This window comes from Leptodactylus fuscus, chromosome 7 (genome assembly GCF_031893055.1).
Source record: "Leptodactylus fuscus isolate aLepFus1 chromosome 7, aLepFus1.hap2, whole genome shotgun sequence".
NCBI classification, from domain to species: Eukaryota; Metazoa; Chordata; class Amphibia; order Anura; family Leptodactylidae; genus Leptodactylus; species Leptodactylus fuscus.
In genome coordinates, this window is record NC_134271.1 from 92,495,119 (window position 1) to 92,515,008 (window position 19,890).

Genomic DNA, 19,890 nt, shown 5'->3' on the forward strand with positions numbered 1-19,890 from the left:
TGAGCGGGGAGAAACACCTCCGCCCCCTCCTGATAATACTCGTCTATGGACGAGCACTGTAAGCAGAGGGAGGGGCGTTCCTCTCCGCACGCACTGCACAGCGCGATAGGCGCTGCTTTGAAGAAGGACGTTCCTGACTGACTGTCAGAAACGCCTTTCTGACTATGAAGAGCTACAGTACCAGAACCAAAAGCTCTTTACCCAGGGCACAGATCGGGAAAGCTGATGGGGCGCTAAATTCAGTGCACCGTCGGCTTTTCGGCAGTATATAGAACTGCCTGTGCATCAAACCATGAAAGGTCCTCTTTAACTGCCGACAAAGTGTGACATATGACAAATGTTACTCACACAATGGAGGGTGGAGCTGGGCAGCAGTTAGAGGCGGTTATCTAGAGCTGAGAATGAAGCCCCAGCACATGCCGATTTAGTTCCCCATTCCGATTTAAAAATTCAGAGAGAAAAGTCCTGCAAGCAGAGCTTAACTCCGCATTTTTCATTTTACTTTTTCATTTCTGGGGTCCCCAAGCGGACCCCATGAACAGAAACCCGAATGCAGGTGTGAACCTATCATGAGCCTGCCTAGACTGGATGTATATTAGAGTACATGCTCATGTAGTGGTTGGTGTCTGCCGCTGACACTCCACCTAAATACAACGGCCAATGATTGCACTATTATACTATAGAACTGAACAATCATTAATGCACCCTAAAGGGACGTTCACATTACTGTTATAAATGCCCATTGCTCTAAGCCATCATTAATGTTAGTAGTGACTGATGCAGTGAGGTAAAAAACATGATGAGGAAAGCTTCTGTCATGTTTATTTATTTGCATTGGAGTTAATGAGAATGAATACCATACGGAGAGGGTTCTGTCTGCATCAGTCACTCTATTGCCCCATGACGGATGAGAGCAACGGACATTAAAGGATTGCCCAGGAATTACAACTTTTTGCTAGGAGGCTGGGGAAGGTGAAACATAAATAAAAATCCATACTGACCTATCTCCGGCATCAGAGGCTGCTATCTAGCGGTGTCTCAGGGCTTGTTCCAGTAGTAGTCCTACTATATGACTACTGAGGACAATCAGCGGCCTAAGGAAAGGAACCAGGATGTCACATGTGGCATATGTGAGTGACAACCCAGGTCCTTTCCTTAGGCCATTGATTGGCCTCAATGGTCAAGTGTGGAAAGGACTTCTGCAGCAGAGGACAGGTGAGTATGGATAATTTTTTTCTCAGCTTCCTGGCAAAACGTTGCAATTCCTGGACAACCCCTTTAATAACCGTAATATGAAACCACCCTTAGGGCTAGTTCACATGGGCACAGAGGGGGTGGATTATGGTGCGGAATCCACATCATAGTCTGCCCCCTCATAATGGTGGACTATGAAGACCTCTGGAGTCGGCCCATTCATTTGAGCCTACTCTGGAGGGAGAAGCCGCAACAGTCGGATTTTGGCCCAATGACAAAATCCGCGCTTCCACTCCCTGTGTGAACTAACCCTTAGCATACTTCCCCTCAGTGATAGCAAATAGATGTGGAAAATGGTGATAAACAGAAACAAGCGGGGGAGTTTTTTGAAAATGAGGTCAAAGTAAAAATTGTAACGTTTCCCATAGCAAGCATTTAGCACTTTCTTGGTTGTAAGAGTAACTGTGATTTCCCCTGTGCTCTAGCTACTAGAATTTTCTTATAACTATTATATAAAACGACAGCGTGTATTATGGAATAAATCAGGAGCTCCTCCTTTAAGGGGCTATACAGGTTATCACAGCCGTCTGAGCGGTAATAGACTGCTGTCAAATGTGACATTCCCACGACCACCGCTGAGGTATTCCCCTCCCTCTCCTGCTCGTCCCGCGTACTGACAACCTGTGACGTAGCACAACAACCTCGCCCCCTAGCACGTGACACTCCTGCCGCTGCTGGCGGCCCCGCCCCATTCCCGACCACGTGACGACCCTGCGGCTGACAGCCCCGCCTCCTCCTCCCCCCGCAGCCAGGATGCCGCCCGCCGCCTCCTCCCAACAGCAGCGCGGCCGTTGAAATGTCTGCTCTCGCGAGATGATGCCGGAGCGGACGGCGGCGACGAGATTTGCAGGCTGGAGTTGCTATTTGTGTTGAAGAAGGAGGAGGAAAAAAAAATAATAATAAATTCCAAAAAAAAAAAAAAAACGGAGAAAGCGGGCGGGGGGGGCTGACGAGAGAAGACCGAGGGGCTCGCCACGATGGCGTCGGGCGACACGCTGTACATCGCCGCCGACGGCTCCGAGATGCCGGCCGAACTGGTGGAGCTGCACGAGATTGAGGTGGAATCTATACCCGTGGAAACTATCGAGACGACCGTGGTCGGTGGCGACGACGACGAGGATGACGATGATGACCCCCATCATCACCACCACCATCACCAGCCCATGATCGCCCTGCAGCCGCTGGATACTGACGACCCGAGCCACGTCCACCACCACCAGGAGGTGATCCTGGTGCAAACCCGGGAAGAAGTGGTGGGTGGCGATGACTCGGACCTGCGGGCGGACGGCGGCTACGACGATGACCAGATCCTCATCCCAGTGCCCAACCCGGCCGGGGAGGACGAGTACATCGAGCAGACTCTGGTGACGGTGGCCGGGAAGAGCTCCGGAGGTGGCAGCCGGGGCATGAAGAAAGGTGGCAGCGGCAAGAAGAGCAGCAAGAAGAGCTACCTGAGCGGCGCCGAGCCCAGCGCCCGGAAATGGGAGCAGAAACAGGTCCAAATCAAGACCCTGGAGGGCGAGTTCTCCGTCACCATGTGGGCCTCGGGTGAGTGAGCGCCGCGCCCGGGGACGCCCGGCTTTTATTCTCTGTAGCGGGAGCCATGTTTTGATGTGTTGCTGGGCGCCGCCATGTTCGCTGGACAGTATGGCGGACCCGAAAAAACATGGCCGTTTGTGTGTAAGTGTGAGGGCCGGGGAAGATGGCGGCTGAACATGGCGGCGGCCGAGCGGGAACGAGCGCTGCTGCTGAGGGCCCGGGGACTAGGCCGCAATGGCGCACTTCATGGAGAGCTGAGGAGAGAGGGGGAGGGGCGGTGGCCGCCATGTCTCGCTCTCCGCGCCCTGCTCCTCCGTTTCCCGAGCTCTTGTGCCGGGGTATTGTTCTCTGTGCCCGCGGACCCGGGAACCCCCCATGGCTGCTGCGCCTGTGTGTACACCTGCCTCCTCCTATACTATACATAGCTACGAGGTGTGTATACTCTACATACATGTACATGTGGGTGTGTATATTTATACAAGTCTTCTAGGATGACCTTAGCCTGCGGTAATAAGGTTACATGTGACGGGCCGTGTGTGCTCTCCATGTACTGAACGTACAGAATGGCTACAAATAAAGGGACTGCACATCTCCATTATTTCCAGTGTGACAGTGCAGTCACTATGGCATGTTGCTGCCGGCTTGAGAAGTTGAACATTGTTTAAGTGGCGTTGTGTAGATCTGGTTGGCGGATTAGTGACTGGTTCTATGAGTGGGTACAATCCACATGGAGGTCTGAAGCAAATGTAATCGTTTCCTTATTAAAGTGGATATCCTCTTGCCATATAATGTGTGTTGGTGGGTTTAGGTGCCGAACTGGTGCCCCAATAACGTATGTAACAGCGCTGCTGTACCACAACCTGCTGCTACAACACGTAAATCGCCTGGCCCCAACATGTGTACCAAAACCAACTGCTACACACCATACAAGTAAATGGCGTGGCCCCAACGTGTGTACCAAAACCTACTGCTACACACCATACAACAAGTAAATTGCGTGGCCCCAACATGTGTACCAAAACCTACTGCGACACACCATATGACAAGTAAATAGTGTTCCCCCAACATGTGTACCAAAACCTACTGCTACACACCATACAACAAGTAAATTGCGTGGCCCCAACATGTGTACCAAAACCTACTGCAACACACCATATGACAAGTAAATAGTGTTCCCCCAACATGTGTACCAAAACCAACTGCTACACACCATACAAGTAAATGGCGTGGCCCCAACGTGTGTACCAAAACCAACTGCTACACACCATACAAGTAAATGGCGTGGCCCCAACGTGTGTACCAAAACCTACTGCTACACACCATACAAGTAAATGGCGTGGCCCCAACATGTGTACCAAAACCTACTGCGACACACCATATGACAAGTAAATAGTGTTCCCCCAACATGTGTACCAAAACCTACTGCTACACACCATACAACAAGTAAATCACATGGCCCCTAACATGTAAACCATGAGCCTCACTATCCACAGATCTAATATTGATGACCTAAACAGTAGGCCATTTATATTAGAAAGTGGGTAACATAAGGGTGTAATGATTCTTTAAAGAGGACTTTTCATGTCCCCCGGCGCATGCAGTTTTATATACGGCTAGAAAGCAGACAGTGCACTGTAACTGGCACACTGTCGGCTTTCCTGTTATGTGCCCCGGGGCTGGAGATATCGGTGCCATTAGTGATCTCTACCCACTGTCAGGTGGGGTGTTCCTGACAGTCTAGCTGGGCTGTGGAGAACGCCCCACCTGACAGTACTCTTCTATAGCCCTGTATTGTCAGAGGGAGTGTTCCTCACAGCTCAGCGTCATGGCAGGTTGGTAAGGAATGCCCCCTCAGACAGTTTAGAGCTATGGACAGTACTGTCAGTAGGGGCGTTCCCAGCTAGACTGTCAGGAGTGCCCTTCTGACAGTGGGCAGAGATTGGTAACGGGAAAGTTGACAGTGCGCTGAATTCTGCTCACTGTTGTCATTCTAGCGGTATATAAAACCACATGTCTCGGAGGATATGAAAGGTCCCCTTTAAAAACCAAAATTTGCAGGCAGCAAAAGTCACATATTGACCTGGTACTGTGGTCTTATGGACGCCATACTGCCTAGGAGCCCATTGTCTCTGAAGATCCGCTTTATACTTGCTACATATTTTGATATGGCACATATTATACATCTGTCCCATCTTCAGGTGCTGTGCCTGTCCAGGGTTTGCCAACTGTTGGGAAAGCATAGAGGAATTATTGGCTGTCATACAGGTGCTCATCCTCAACACCCACAGGGGTCCGATGTTTTACAGGAACACAATTTACCTATTGGTATATATTTAGCAGGTGAGCGGTAACTGGAGTACCCAGATGAAACACAAGCAAAAATAGAGACCACCTCCAGTCCCATGCAGAACCCCCAGGCCACAGAGCTAACCACTGAGCCCCCCGCGCTGCCCACAAAACTCCATACATCTCAGCATGTGCTGTGTCTGCTGAGGACTCTAGTTTTACAAAAGGCACATGACTGTGATGCTTCTTAGAGGCGCTTTCATAAAAGATTTTTTTAATTTTTTCTACAAAACAGGATTGGATCCTTGTAAAAGGAGGAAGAGCGTCTTTCCTGTGGGAATGGTCTTTATTCTTCCTACGGGGATGAAGTACTGGGCACAATACCAAGATATACATACATGCGTGTATATATCTGCCAGGTCCTTCCTTACTTGTTGTAGTGGGGCTGTTTGGGGTACTTGTGGTCTCTGTACATGTTATAGGCATGTCTGGGGTATAACTTCTGTGAGGTATATAGGTGTCCTGGTACACTATTACAAAGATACTCTGTATACCAGTGTTACCAAGCTGTAGAGGTCTGGCTGTTGTGGCACTACAACTGACAGCATGCCAAACAGGTAACAGGCCACACATAATGATCTGTAACCTAGTTCTGTATGTACAAAGATTTTGTCACTGGTGATATCTCTGAACATGGTACTAGTTTCATTTCAGTAAATCTCTGATCATATCATGTTGTTTTAAGTGGCTGCAAAATAACGCGGCGTATACGCTAACTCCCATTGAAATGAATGGGATCTTTTTGAGTGCTCAAACTCTGAAACGCCGTATACATGCCAGATCACTCTACACGTTACATCGTGTGAATGCACCCTAAGGGCTCGTTCACATCTGCGTTGTAGGGTCCTTATTGCAGGTTTCCGTTTCCTGCATAAAACAGATGCAGGAGACGGAAGCCTGCAGGAGACTTTCTCACCCATTCATTTGAATGGGTGAGAAAGCTGTCCGGCCGTGCGCGGCAGTGAGCGTTTTGCGCTCTCCGCCGCGAAACCGGGTTTTATAATCCGGAGACAGTCGGACATGCACTACTGTGTGTCCGGATAAAAAAAATCTGGTTTCGCGGCGGAGAGCCTAAAACGCTCACCGCCGCGCACGGCCGGACCCGGTCTATGGTTTCCGTCTTCCGCCATGCAGAAGACGGAAACCATAGTACGGAGACCCTGAACGCAGGTGTGAACCCAGCGTTAGGGTGCATTCACACTGAGTAAACGCGCGTGTATTTTTTGCAAAATACACGTGTAAAAATAAGACTCCCATTGACTTCAATGATATTTTTTACACGTGTAAAAATACGCCTGTAAAATGTCATTGAAGTCAATGGGAGTCTTATTTTTACACGTGTATTTTGCAAAAATACACGTGCATTTACTCAGCGTGAATGCACCCTAAAGGTTTGGCAATCTGTAGCATGCATATTATGTTGTGAAAAGGTTGCAGAATTTCACATCACGTTTCACCCTTTCATTGTTCAGGGTGAATTCACAGTAAGACAACAGCAACAGGCATTAACTGTAGCAGATTAATGGATACTGGTGGAGCCCCCCCTCCATTTGTGTTCGCTTACATTAACTGTAATGTAACAACGTGATGGGTGCTGGTTTCCAGACTAACACAAACTGGAGGGGCGCCATCTGCATTTGTTATTTTCCGGAGGGCAGTGGAGAGTAAATAACAGTAGTCTGTTTCTGATGTTGTATTGCATTCTTTTCTATGGGGGCTTCCAATTCATTCTGTTCCGATGACATGGATGATTGTAGAGCCGGACCTATCCTGCTCTGTCATGGGAACAGAATGAATCCAATGAATGAGTAATAGAATGCAGTTTGATGTCACTCCAAGTGTCATCCGAATGCATTCTGCTGCAGCCTCAGCCCCACATTGGATGTACACTCATGTGCATGGGGTCTAAGAATGTGCCCACCCACATTGGAGAGGAAGTAATAATCTGTATATATAAAACATGCAAAGTACACAACTGCAACACAATTGAAGTATCTAGGCTGATGCCACACTTTGTGGGAAAACCTTTTTTTTTTTTTTTTTTTTTCCTTCTTTCTTTTTTTTTTTTTTTTGTGTGTATGTGGAATAGTTCAGATTTTGCTGTGTTCCCACTTCTCAAGCGGACAGAAGAACCCGACATGCAGGGTTCTTCTGTCCGCTTGAGAAGTCGGACATCTTCACTTGCGGACAGGGAAGGACAGGCACGGAGTACAAAAGAATGCACCCGATTCCCATTTAAATAAATGACAGGTGTCACAGACACAGCTAGTGTCCGCTCCTAATGTCCATGCCAGAATTTTAGCGGACACTACCTGTCAGACACCGACGGTAGTGTGAACACCCCCTAATTGCAAATGAGGTAAAGTGGTGAATGAATCTCTATTTGTTGTAATTGCTTGGCTCTACCACAAGTCACCGTGTAAACTTCACAGCCTGTCTGAGCTTAGATAAACATGGCTGCTTTATTCCACCACTCTTGGCTGGTATTGCAGCTGAGCTCTATTGAAATAAATGATGGTTCTCTTTCCATGACTTTTGGATACTGACACAATACAGGATTGTCAGACTGCATTGACACCTAGACCAGCCATGTGTGTAGTAATTCAGATTATGTATGGCCGTGACGTTATGCACAACCATGAGAATAGCTGAAAAGGCCGTCATTGGCTCTGTAGTTTTTGCAACTTTTCTGAAGAGATTTTTAATTTATGTGATGGCCTGTGTATGTGTGTGTATGCCGTCCAAGTCATAGTGACTTCACAGGATGAGACTGAAGCAGTAGTGTGTGTAAAAATATATATATATATATATATATATATATATATATATATACAGTGCCTACAAGTAGTATTCAACCCCCTGCAGATTTAGCAGGTTTACACATTCGGAATTAACTTGGCATTGTGACATTTGGACTGTAGATCAGCCTGGAAGTGTGAAATGCACTGCAGCAAAAAAGAATGTTATTTCTTTGTTTAATTTTTTTTTAAATTGTGAAAAGTTTATTCAGAGGGTCATTTATTATTCAACCCCTCAAACCACTAGAATTCTGTTTGGTTCCCCTAAAGTATTAAGAAGTAGTTCAGGCACAAAGAACAATGAGCTTCACATGTTTGGATTAATTATCTCTTTTTCCAGCCTTTTCTGACTATTTAAGACCCTCCCCAAACTTGTGAACAGCACTCATACATGGTCAACATGGGAAAGACAAAGGAGCATTCCAAGGCCATCAGAGACAAGATCGTGGAGGGTCACAAGGCTGGCAAGGGGTACAAAACCCTTTCCAAGGAGTTGGGCCTACCTGTCTCCACTGTTGGGAGCATCATCCGGAAGTGGAAGGCTTATGGAACTACTGTTAGCCTTCCACGGCCTGGACAGCCTTTGAAAGTTTCCTCCCGTGCCGAGGCCAGGCTTGTCCGAAGAGTCAAGGCGAACTCAAGGACAACAAGGAAGGAGCTCCGGGAAGATCTCGTGGCAGTGGGGACATTGGTTTCAGTCAATACCATAAGTAACATACTCCGCCGCAATGGTCTCCGTTCCAGACGAGCCCGTAAGGTACCTTTACTTTCAAAGTGTCATGTCAAGGCTCGTCTACAGTTTGCTCATGATCACTTGGAGGACTCTGAGACAGACTGGTTCAAGGTTCTCTGGTCTAATGAGACCAAGATCGAGATCTTTGGTGTCAACCACACACGTGACGTTTGGAGACTGGATGGCACTGCATACGACCCCAAGAATACCATCCCTACAGTCAAGCATGGTGGTGGCAGCATCATGCTGTGGGGCTGCTTCTCAGCCAAGGGGCCTGGCCATCTGGTCCGCATCCATGGGAAGATGGATAGCACGGCCTACCTGGAGATTTTGGCCAAGAACCTCCGCTCCTCCATCAAGGATCTTAAGATGGGTCGTCATTTCATCTTCCAACAAGACAACGACCCAAAGCACACAGCCAAGAAAACCAAGGCCTGGTTCAAGAGGGAAAAAATCAAGGTGTTGCAGTGGCCTAGTCAGTCTCCTGACCTTAACCCAATTGAAAACATGTGGAAGGAGCTCAAGATTAAAGTCCACATGAGACACCCAAAGAACCTAGATAACTTGGAGAAGATCTGCATGGAGGAGTGGGCCAAGATAACTCCAGAGACCTGTGCCGGCCTGATCAGGTCTTATTATTCCACAAAATATTAAACCTAGGGGTTGAATAATAATTGACCCACACTTTTATGTTTAAAATTTATTAAAATTTAACTGAGCAACATAACTTTTTGGTTTGTAACATTTATGCATCTGTTAATAAATCCTGCTCTTGTTTGAAGATTGAAGGCTCTAACTTATTTGCATCTTATCAAACCTGCTAAATCTGCAGGGGGTTGAATACTACTTGTAGGCACTGTATGTGTGTGTGTGTATATATGTATATATATATATATATATATATATATATATATATATAGTGTGTGTGTATGGCCTATGGTCGTTCTGTATCGGGAAATGACAGGGCTGACTTGTTCAGTGACTGGCAGCTGTTCATCCATGTATTGTCATTACATAGTCAGGATGTGAGGGTCTCCTTGTCAGTGGCAGAGCGTTCTTCTGGAAGTAGTGGATATTATACACCAGGGCATTGGGCATGCACCACATAAATAGCGCTCTCTTTGTAACCAAAGCCCCTAATCTGTCTTCTCGCAGTGAGATGAACACCAGGCTTTCCTGTCTTTAGTCCTCAATCGTCGTAACAGGAAGTCTGCTGCACATTCAGAGAGAATCTTACATAACATTCAGACTTCATGAACTACATGTAAATTAATAGATATGAGTTTTTATTATTGTGCATCTACAATACTGAACTGGTCTAAAACTCTCCATTATACATTACAAGGATTTGTGAACAAGGCATTAGATAGCCACCATGATCTACTATAGGACCTAGCCATTGGAGAGATGAGTATTGCTAATTTTGAAAAATTAAGTGTGTTTTGCCTGCAGAACAATCTATTTAGGGTCACCACCCTTTTAATATTGCCCAGCTATTTTAGGTTAGTGTGGTATGTTAGGAAACCCCCTGGCACTAGTGTACCATACAAACTGGTTTACTGACTAGGAAATATTTGTAGACCTGTTAGGGCTAGTTCACACGGGGCAAGAGGGGGCAGATTTTGACGCCGAATTCACCTCAAAATCCGCCTCCTCACAATAGAGGTCTATGTAGACCGCTAGTGTCCTTTTTTCCGTGAGTGGTTTGTTCTCGCTCACGGAAAAAAGAAGTGGGCTGCCCTTTCTTCAGGCGGATTCCGCAGTTGATTCAGCTGCGGCATCCGCCTCGCGACAGCACCCTCTGGACTAGGCCAATTCGTTTGGGCCTACTCTGGACCGGAAAGCCGCAACAAGATGCCGATGCACTGCATGTGAACAAGCCCTTAGGGCTAGTTCACACGTAAATTGTGTGGCTTATTTTGGACTGGAAAAAAACGCTTTCTAATTAGGAAGCGGTTTTTGGACCTTGCCGCGGTTTTTGGTTAAAAAAAAAAAAAAACACCAGGCGGTTTTCTCCTCCCCTAAAGTGGCCACAAAAAAAGCCTTACTGTTTCGGGTTGCTTTTTTTTTTTTTTTGCAAAAAAAAAAAAAGCTTAGCGTTTTCCGCCTCCCGTTCACTTCTATTGCCTTTCCTCAGGTGGAATATGCCTGAAGAAAGGTCATGTCGCTTTTTTTTTTTCTGATGACAGAAAAAATAGCGGAATCTGCCGTCAAAATCAGCCTCCATAGCCCCGGAAGGCATTGGAAGCACATGGGGTAGATCTGTAACCAATGTGACAGATGGGGTAAAGCTACATGACAAACTTTATTTAAATGCCTACTAAACAAAGTAAAATCGCACAAGGAAGAATATTATTATCTGCCACATACACTTAGATGTACATGCTATGAAATTGTATGTCATCTCATTGCCATTACCCAGGCTGAATGCCCTTCATATGAAACAAAGGCCTCATCTCTGTGGAATTTGTTGACTGAAAAGTGTCTGAAGTCATGTTTGTCCTCCACATGTGACTTCACTCTGCTCCTTATTTTTTGTGCTTGGTTACAGACAGTCGCCTCGGGTCACATAATCCTATGAGCTCACGTTTCAGTTGGCAATTTTGCTTCCATGTTTCAAGAGGTGTTTTTGGGACTGTGATGCTGAGCTCAGCCAACATCCATAGCACTTTGCCTTGCATGGGAAGCAGTTCAGCCGATGACTACTCTGTGTGGAGTTCTTTATTAGGCCTTCATCAGTCTGACCTTGATGACTTCTATGCAGTTTCCATAACGGTCACAGAACAGCTGGGTTAGTTTCTAACTTCTGACCACCTCATGGTGGAGACGGAGCTTTTCCTTTCTCAGCCATGAAAATGGGATACTCCATGCAAAAATTAAACTCTCCTATGTGCTCCCAGTCTGTTGCTTATCAACATTGAGCTTCAGAATTTCTTGACATGCTTTGTGTACTTAGGCCTGTGAAGAGCTGTGTGTCACCTATTGCAGGTACCAGAACTTCTTGTATGATGGACGGCAGAGAGCAGAAGCTCCTATCACAGCTGTTTCCGATGGTCTGTCATCTTATGTGATATAGTTCTAATTAAAGGGAACATCTGTATAAAACTATTGATAGTACCTTGTATTACTGCTTCACTTTCTAAAGATGCCTTTCTTGTTCTGAATTGTAGCTCCATTTTCATGAAAATCAGTCATTTTATTTTTTACACATTTTCTGAAAAGGTCTTTAGGGGTGTTTGTTCTTTGGCTAGGGTTTCACACTCTCTAATCTAATCTAGATAATCACTCCTAACTTGTCTCGTGAAAATGTAGCTGCAATGCAGAAGAAGGACATCATTGGAAAGTGTAGAAGCCACCCAACAAGGTAATGTCATTACTTTGTCAGCATAAAAATACCCTGATTCTCCAAAAATAAGCACTAGCGTTTACAGTTAGTTTTTGGAGTAGGAATGAACTATAAGTGCTTTCTTACTAGGTTATGTTACAGGACATCACAGAGATGGAGAATGGGCATACTGTAACTCCCAACCATCCTGGATAAGTGCCCAGCTATCTCCTGCCACAACAGGCCAAAATCCACGCACATGGTCCTGAGTCCACCTTCCAAGTGCCACCTCCTGGGTCATACTTCCCGGTCACTACTATGCTGTGGGCTTGGATACCTGCGTGACCAGATGTCAGCTTCCACCCTTGCTCCTTCCCACAGATGCAGTCACTCCACTACAGCATTTACCCTTAACATAAAGGATAGGAGATGATGGGGGCACTGCCACACAAAGTGTTTAGAGAAAGTCAGTAAGTTTAAGATCCACTGCCCCTGCACCATGAATTGTGATGGAAGTTAGGGGTAGCGTTACAAACCCTAACTATTTTACAGGATTCCGGAGTAAGATTCTGATTCACTCTGGTGCCTGAAAAATAAGACCTACCCCGAAAATAAGCCCTAGACCTTTTTTTTTTTTTTTTTTTTGAGAAAAATAAGACCCGGTGTTATTTTTGGAGAAACTTGGTATGTATCAGACTCTCTTTAAGCAGATGACAATGCTGCTTCCCTGGCTGTATACTTATGGTCTCTTACCGGAGAGTTACAGTGTACACCTCGGAAATGGTATTGGCTCTTTTTCCCATGGGATTGATGGCAAAGCTTAGAGAAACTAGGCTAAGGAAATCTAAACCAAAAACAAGATGGAGCCTTTGTTGCATGGGGCTACAATGCGGTTATATGTACAACCGCTGACATATGGATCCTTCATCTTGGCATGGCCTAACAAATGTGCAGAGTTGTGCTATATTTCTTTTCCACCCTGGTCTCTGTAGTGTAACAGGGCTGCTACATGTGAGGTATAGTCTGATAGCTGCTAGGATTTTTTTGAGCAGGGGACTTGTACTTCCCTTTCACTGGCTTTCTTTTTTATATTCCCATTTTGGTTATTTATAGCACATCCACAGGATATGATAGAATTAGCCAGTAGGTGTGGGTCCTAGGGCTTTGACCCTCATCTGTCTCCAGAAAAGGGATCTAGTAAGGCCTGTTTCACAGGAGTGGTGGTCATGTATACCTTTCTATTCTCTTGTATTGGCGTTCCAAAAATATCTGTTCAGATTCTTTTAGCTTGGGAGTTTTTTTTTTTTTACGTATACCTCCTACAGAAGTCTCTGATGTGCCAGTGTTTAGGCAGTCACTGGCATATGTCTCGTAGGAAGTACAATGCAGTATTTTTTTTATTATTTTTTTGCATATAGTGTATTCATCTACATCAGAAATTGTAGCAGACTATGCTTTCCAATACAGTTACCCTCCACCCCTAGTGTATGATACACGGGCACTTTATTGGCATGTGATAGGTGAGCTTTTCATGTACGCTGTGTTCTTTTCTGGTGCGTATGCTAAAGTTATGTTAACAGAACATCACACAGTACAGGTAGATCTGTGTAGTTGGTAGGCCGACTCTGATTCCTTTATAAATGGACAGCCATGGTCAGACAGAAGCGATAAAAATGCTAAAATTCATTAAATCTAGGGATTGTTGAATTACACTGAATGTAAATATGCAAACAATACATCCAGCTAATTTTACAATTGTAATTACTATAAAATTAATAATTATATTTTGATCCAAAATTTTGTCCAGACTCTACAGTCCTTAGTAGAAGTGTCCCTTGCACTCGGTGCACGTTGCTCTTGCATTTTAAAGGGGTTCTATCAGCAAAATTATGCTAATAGAGCCCCACATATGTGTGAATAGCCTTTAAAAAGGCTATTCAGGCACCGTAAATGTTAGCTTCAGGCACGCCTACCTCGTCTTCTGTCTTCTTCTTGTCTTCAAATCCCGTGCCTCCGGAGGAAGGCGATACTACACAGGGGCGGGATTTGAAGACAAGAAGACGGAAGAAGACACGGAACCAGAGGGCGTCACTAAAAGAAGACAGAAGAGGCAGGCGTGCCCGAAGCTGACGTCGCACTGTGCATCCCCGCCCATGGTGCACGTTCAGGTACGATTAGCATATATGTTTTAATGCTTTTATTTAAAAACGGGATCGGGGTTTAATATAACATTTACGGTGCCTGAATAGCCTTTTTAAAGGCTATTCACACATATGTGGGGCTCTATTAGCATAATTTTGCTGACAGAATCCCTTTAACATTTTATTTTTATTTTTTAAATGTAGATTGTGAGCCCCACATAGGGCTCACAATGTACATTTTTCCCTATCAGTATGTCTTTGGAATATGGGATGGAAATCCATGCAAACACGGGGAGAACATACAAACTCCTTGCAGATGGTTTTCTGCCCTTGGCGGGATTTGAACACCAGGACTCCAGCGCTGCAAGGCTGCAGTGCTAACCACTGAGCCACCGTGTGGCCCCAGAATCCCTTTAACATTTATTCTGGGAAAATCTCCTGGTGTACCTACAGGCCTCTATTACCTGAAGGAAGCCAAAAATTGTCCATTGCTCCCATTTGCCAGTGCTTATATGCGCTACTCCAGTGTCCTAGTGACCATCCATAGCATGGGCAGGACGTGTTGGTGTAATTGAAGCAGCTTTGCTGTATGCCTTAGCCTTGGATCTTTAAAGGAGTTTTAGCTAAATACATAATTGCATCATATTAACTATAAATGTGTGAAAGTTGCTTTAGAACTTGAGAAAAGGGTTCGTTTTGGTTCCAGATGGGGAAGAGTGTTAAATGTTGGCTAGCTGACAGCCTGAATGTTTATTGTTGATGGCATGTGGTGTCCAGCGTTATCTGTATGTGAGAGCACATTACATCAGGCAGAAGGTTTCTTCCCACGGCTCTGTCCCTCATAAGCTGTAGAACGTGTTAACAGGTGACTCCTCCAGTTGTGTGGTTTTGCTATTAATTTGCACATTGTTTGAGACCTTGGAATAATACGGCTCATCATCTTCTGCCTTACAGATGATAAGAAGGATATTGACCATGAAACTGTGGTGGAAGAACAAATTATTGGTGAAAACTCTCCACCCGATTACTCTGAATACATGACAGGAAAGAAACTCCCACCTGGTGGAATACCAGGCATTGACCTATCTGATCCCAAACAGTTGGCTGAATTTGCAAGGTATGTGCTCTCTCTTTAAATCCTTATCTTCTACATGACGAAAAAAATTGAAAAACTTTGGTAATGTTTTCAGAAGTAGAATACGATTTGGTGTATGGTAGTGGATTAATTTTTGCTACTTAATAGGAGTGCAAAAATTGGCAAAGAGCAACTGATGCAAGAAACAAATAGTAGCAGACTCTGACTCATATATACATATATATATATATATATATATATATATACATACATATATATATATATATATATATTTTATTATTATTATTTATTTTTTTTTTTGAATCCCTGCTTTGATCATGTACAATGCACTTTTTCCTTTCAAGAATGAAGCCAAGGAAAATTAAAGAAGATGATGCACCAAGGACGATTGCCTGCCCCCATAAGGTGAGTTGCAGTTGGGGGGGGAGTGAATTTCACAGATTCCTCTAAACTGAAAGTCCTCTAGAATTATAGAATACCTTTTCAAAATCCAGGCTATTAGATGGGGTAGACTTCAGCCGATGTGCAGGTTTGTTGCTGAAATTTTTATGACAGAAAATGTAGTTTTATTCATTTGAAGAGACGTCTTTTGCAGTGAGCAGATTAAAGGGGTATTCCCATCTCGCTTGTTCACCAATCTGCAGGCTGTGTGCTCTCTTTACGTCCTGGTTTTCTCGGCACATTTTTGAGCAGGGTTTCACTTGCTCTGCTATGTTTGCAGTCAGTAATAACGGATTGGTTGTAAATGCATTATCACAGTATGAAGCTGATGTAACAGAGCTGGATTTGAGTCAGTTTGTAATACATACAGAGGTACCGGACTCCCTATCTCAGCCCTTTTCAGCCAAATTCAATTAAACCGGCTGATAAGTGGAAGAGCCGAAGGTAGAGTTCTAAAATCTCTGAGCTCTAACCACCCCCTCCCCTATATGATAAGCTCCATTACTTGTCAGACGTACACAGCTCAGAGCTGCTTCCAGCACTCAGCCACTCTCTTCCCCCTCCTGAGAGCAGGCAGCTACTCACTGAGGGACTGAGCAGATAAGCCTGTGGTCCAGGGCCCGTGGTCATAGAAACGCATGTAAACAATAAAGTGAATAAATTAAAATAGTGGCCAAACAAAGCCGTTTTGATAAAGCATTATGTTTAGGAAAAGTCTTATATCCACAAAAACTAGCAGTATAGATAGGATCCTTGCTATGGGACAACCCCTTTAAGTCTAAGGCCCCATGTTGTGTAAAACCTGCTTTTTCTGTTTGCTGCATTTTTTTCACAAATCCAGGAGTGGCTGCATAAAGAATGGAAAATATATAGGAAGTTCTTATACTTCTCTATTCTGCTCAATCCACCCCTGACTTTGGCTCGAAAAACAACAGCAAAATCTACAACCAAAAGGCAGCTTTTCCACAATGTGGGGTCTCAGCCTAAGACAGTCACAGAAATTTCTGGCATACATCTGCAGTGTATAAATGCACTTTAAATATCTGGATTCCTCTATGTGTTATTTAGTACTTCAGTGTGGTGCGTGACCAGCACTACGCAGTACTGTACTTATTATTCTTCGTCTCCTTCCCCTATTTGACTTACTAAGCCACTGTGTGTTTCTTTTCCAGGGATGTACAAAGATGTTCAGGGATAACTCTGCAATGAGGAAACACTTACACACACATGGTCCACGGGTACACGTCTGTGCGGAATGTGGAAAAGCCTTTGTTGAAAGTTCGAAACTTAAGAGACACCAGCTGGTTCATACCGGCGAGAAGCCATTTCAGGTATACATCTTGTCTGATTTCTGCATATTACAGTAAAGTGATTGAAAATAAGCTTATCCCATTGCTGAAACCTCTATTGCTACCAGTTTCCCTGCATATCAAAGCTTCTTTATCATGAAGCACCACCGCAGGACAACTGAAATGTGGGGACGGTCTTTGTAACTGCTCTCTTCTATGATGTTTTAACCTTAGGATAGGACCGCAAAATCAACGAGTTGGCTAGTGATGGCTGCCTGTGAGGGATGATAAGTCTGTCCACTGTGTAGCATCCATTCAGGTGAAGGGGAGCTGAGCTTGTAGTAGCCCAGCACAGCCATTGTACAGTGCACAGAGCTGTCTGCTTTCTGCTCTAATACTTGAGTGCTGATATTGATGAGTGAATTTAGGATTGCCTGGGAAACTTTCAGCACTTCTGAAAATTGTTTTCCGGCCAAATTCTGAAGACAGAACAGCAAGCCATAGCCAACAGAAAGGTATTAATACATAATCATTAATAAGAAACATGAAGTAAACAGAGGATAAGCAGTGATCAATGTAGAGAGCAGTGCTGACTCCCCAACCGAGCTTGTATTTAGAAAATGAGAAATTCCCAACAGCATAAGAGTAGGTGGTTAGAGATCTTTGTCTTGGATTGTTATTACTGTCTGCATCTTTTCTGCGGTGCTATAAACTCAAGTGTTTGGATGTTTTTATCTCCATAACAATATGTAATTGTTTCTCTATACTTTTTCCAGTGCACATTTGAAGGCTGTGGAAAACGATTCTCATTGGACTTCAATTTGCGCACTCATGTGCGGATTCACACCGGCGATCGACCCTATGTGTGTCCATTTGACGGCTGCAACAAGAAATTTGCTCAGTCGACCAATCTGAAATCTCATATTTTAACACACGCCAAAGCCAAAAATAACCAGTAACACTTCACAAATGGAAAGACGTCTTAGCGTACGCAGCATCAGGTGTATGACAGAAATACGCCTTCCCTTTGTACATGAATTCCAGGGATACGTTTTAAAGGAAGCCTACTCATCACCTGAGACAGTTTTGATAATAGTACTGTAGGTGACTTAAATGGAAACAACTCTACAATCCAGTGCTTATGATGCTCTGTTACCCCTGCTTTCCAGTTTTCAAGTGTATTTTGTAAAGTGCCCCTCCCTCACCCCTCTCTTTTGTCCCACTTTACAGGGCAGACGTGTCCTGTACTTACATCCAGACTTTTCACCACAATGTTAAAATTTGGACATTTCACCTCTACATAGACACTCACCTGTTCCTGAATTTTATTTTTTTTTATTTTCTAATTTTATTTTGTATTTTTTCCAAGTGTGCATATTGTACACTTTTGGGGGATATGCTTAGTAATGCTATGTGATTTAATTCTGGAGGTTGATAACTTTTTTTTTTGCTTGCAGTAGATTTTCTTTAAAAGAATGGACAGTTACTGTACTAAATGCATACTTCAAAAGTATTTTTTTTCCTGTAAAATCAAAAAACCTGAAAAAATAGAAAGGAAAAAAACAGTCTTTATAATAGGTTTTGTTTGCTATCTTTATTTTTGGTTGTATTTTTTAGATGTTAACACCTTTTTGTATAATTGTACCGTATATAGCTGTATTGAGATCATGTAGCATCAAATAGTAGATGTGATTTAAGCTAGTGTTAATTAAATCCATTTTAGTCACTTTTTTTTTTTGGGAGGGTGGGGGAGGGGTGGGATGGCAGGGGGTTATACTGCCACAGGCTGATGCTCATTGTTTTTATTTGTTAGGATATAAACTGGTGCTCAGTTGTAGAATGTAATGTATAGACCTTCCCCCACAATGTTTTTAACAGCTTGTCATGAGCCAAGAGCCGATATCTGAACAGAATTGACCTGGACAGCAAGTAGCAGCCCTTCATATGGAACCCACCCCTTCCTAAAGAAAGAAGAAAAAGAGCAATTTGGGAAAAATCCAGTATGTTAACATTCTCCCAATTTTTTTTTCGTGCCCTCCCTCTAAATAAATTAATTCCTTTTATGAAAAGGATCTTAATTGAAGTGTCCAAATTTCCCGGCACTGCTTGTACTTCACAATATCGTAGCTGTTGATGAGTAGTAGGTTTATAACACAGAGATCGCTGTCTATCCACTATTAACCTGATGTACAGACAATAAGCAGCAAAAATGGCGATACCTGACCCTAGTGTTATTCAGGAAGCAACTGCATGGAGATCTCCGCATGAAGTTGTGCCTCTCCCCCTCCTCTATTATCTCTTGCTACATGTGGGAGGACGGTCTATCCCACGCACCTCCTGATGACTGGATACTTGGGTTGATCTGAATTGTTGGTCACAAGAGTTTCCTACCTGTGTTAACTACCACCAGGCGTACTTTTTGTATTTTAATACTGTAAATACATTTATTTCCCAAAAATAACTTCAGTTTCTATTTTTTTACTCCAGCACTTGCTGAGTGTGGGTTATAGTACAATGTTGTTGTTGCTTTCGGCTTCTTTTTAGGGTTTGCAGCAGAACTGTGAATATTATTGAAATAGATCACCTGCGTCAGCTCCAGCTATTGCTTATGCCATTTTGTCTGTACAGAGACTTATTGCTCACTACTTCACTCTACAGATAACTTGATTAAAGGAACATCATGAAATTGTGTAAGTACAAGGATTGACTGGGAATAGTAAAAGGGAACAAACTTATTAAACAGCTGCCAATGTGTTCAGATCAGATTCTTACGTAGCTCCATTTAGTATACTTTGAGAGAAACAACTTTGATACCATATATAGATACGTATAGTTGGTACGCTGGGGATGTTCCTTCCAAGCCTGGAGTACTGCTTTTACAGCTTGGCTTGGGTTGTTTTGGCTGACAGGTCTATATTACAGCAGTGG

At 44.1% G+C, this 19,890-nt stretch overlaps 1 protein-coding gene across 1 annotated transcript; it reads left to right on the forward strand.

The window, feature by feature from the left end:
• Positions 1-1,788: 1,788 nt before the first annotated feature.
• On the forward strand, positions 1,789-18,693 carry YY1 (YY1 transcription factor). Its single transcript, XM_075282541.1, has 5 exons — positions 1,789-2,802; positions 15,091-15,253; positions 15,577-15,637; positions 16,846-17,004; positions 17,739-18,693. Exons 1-5 carry the CDS (start codon positions 2,232-2,234, stop codon positions 17,919-17,921), a joined length of 1,137 nt encoding a protein of 378 aa, XP_075138642.1. The 5' UTR covers positions 1,789-2,231; the 3' UTR covers positions 17,922-18,693.
• The last annotated feature ends 1,197 nt before the right edge of the window (positions 18,694-19,890 follow it).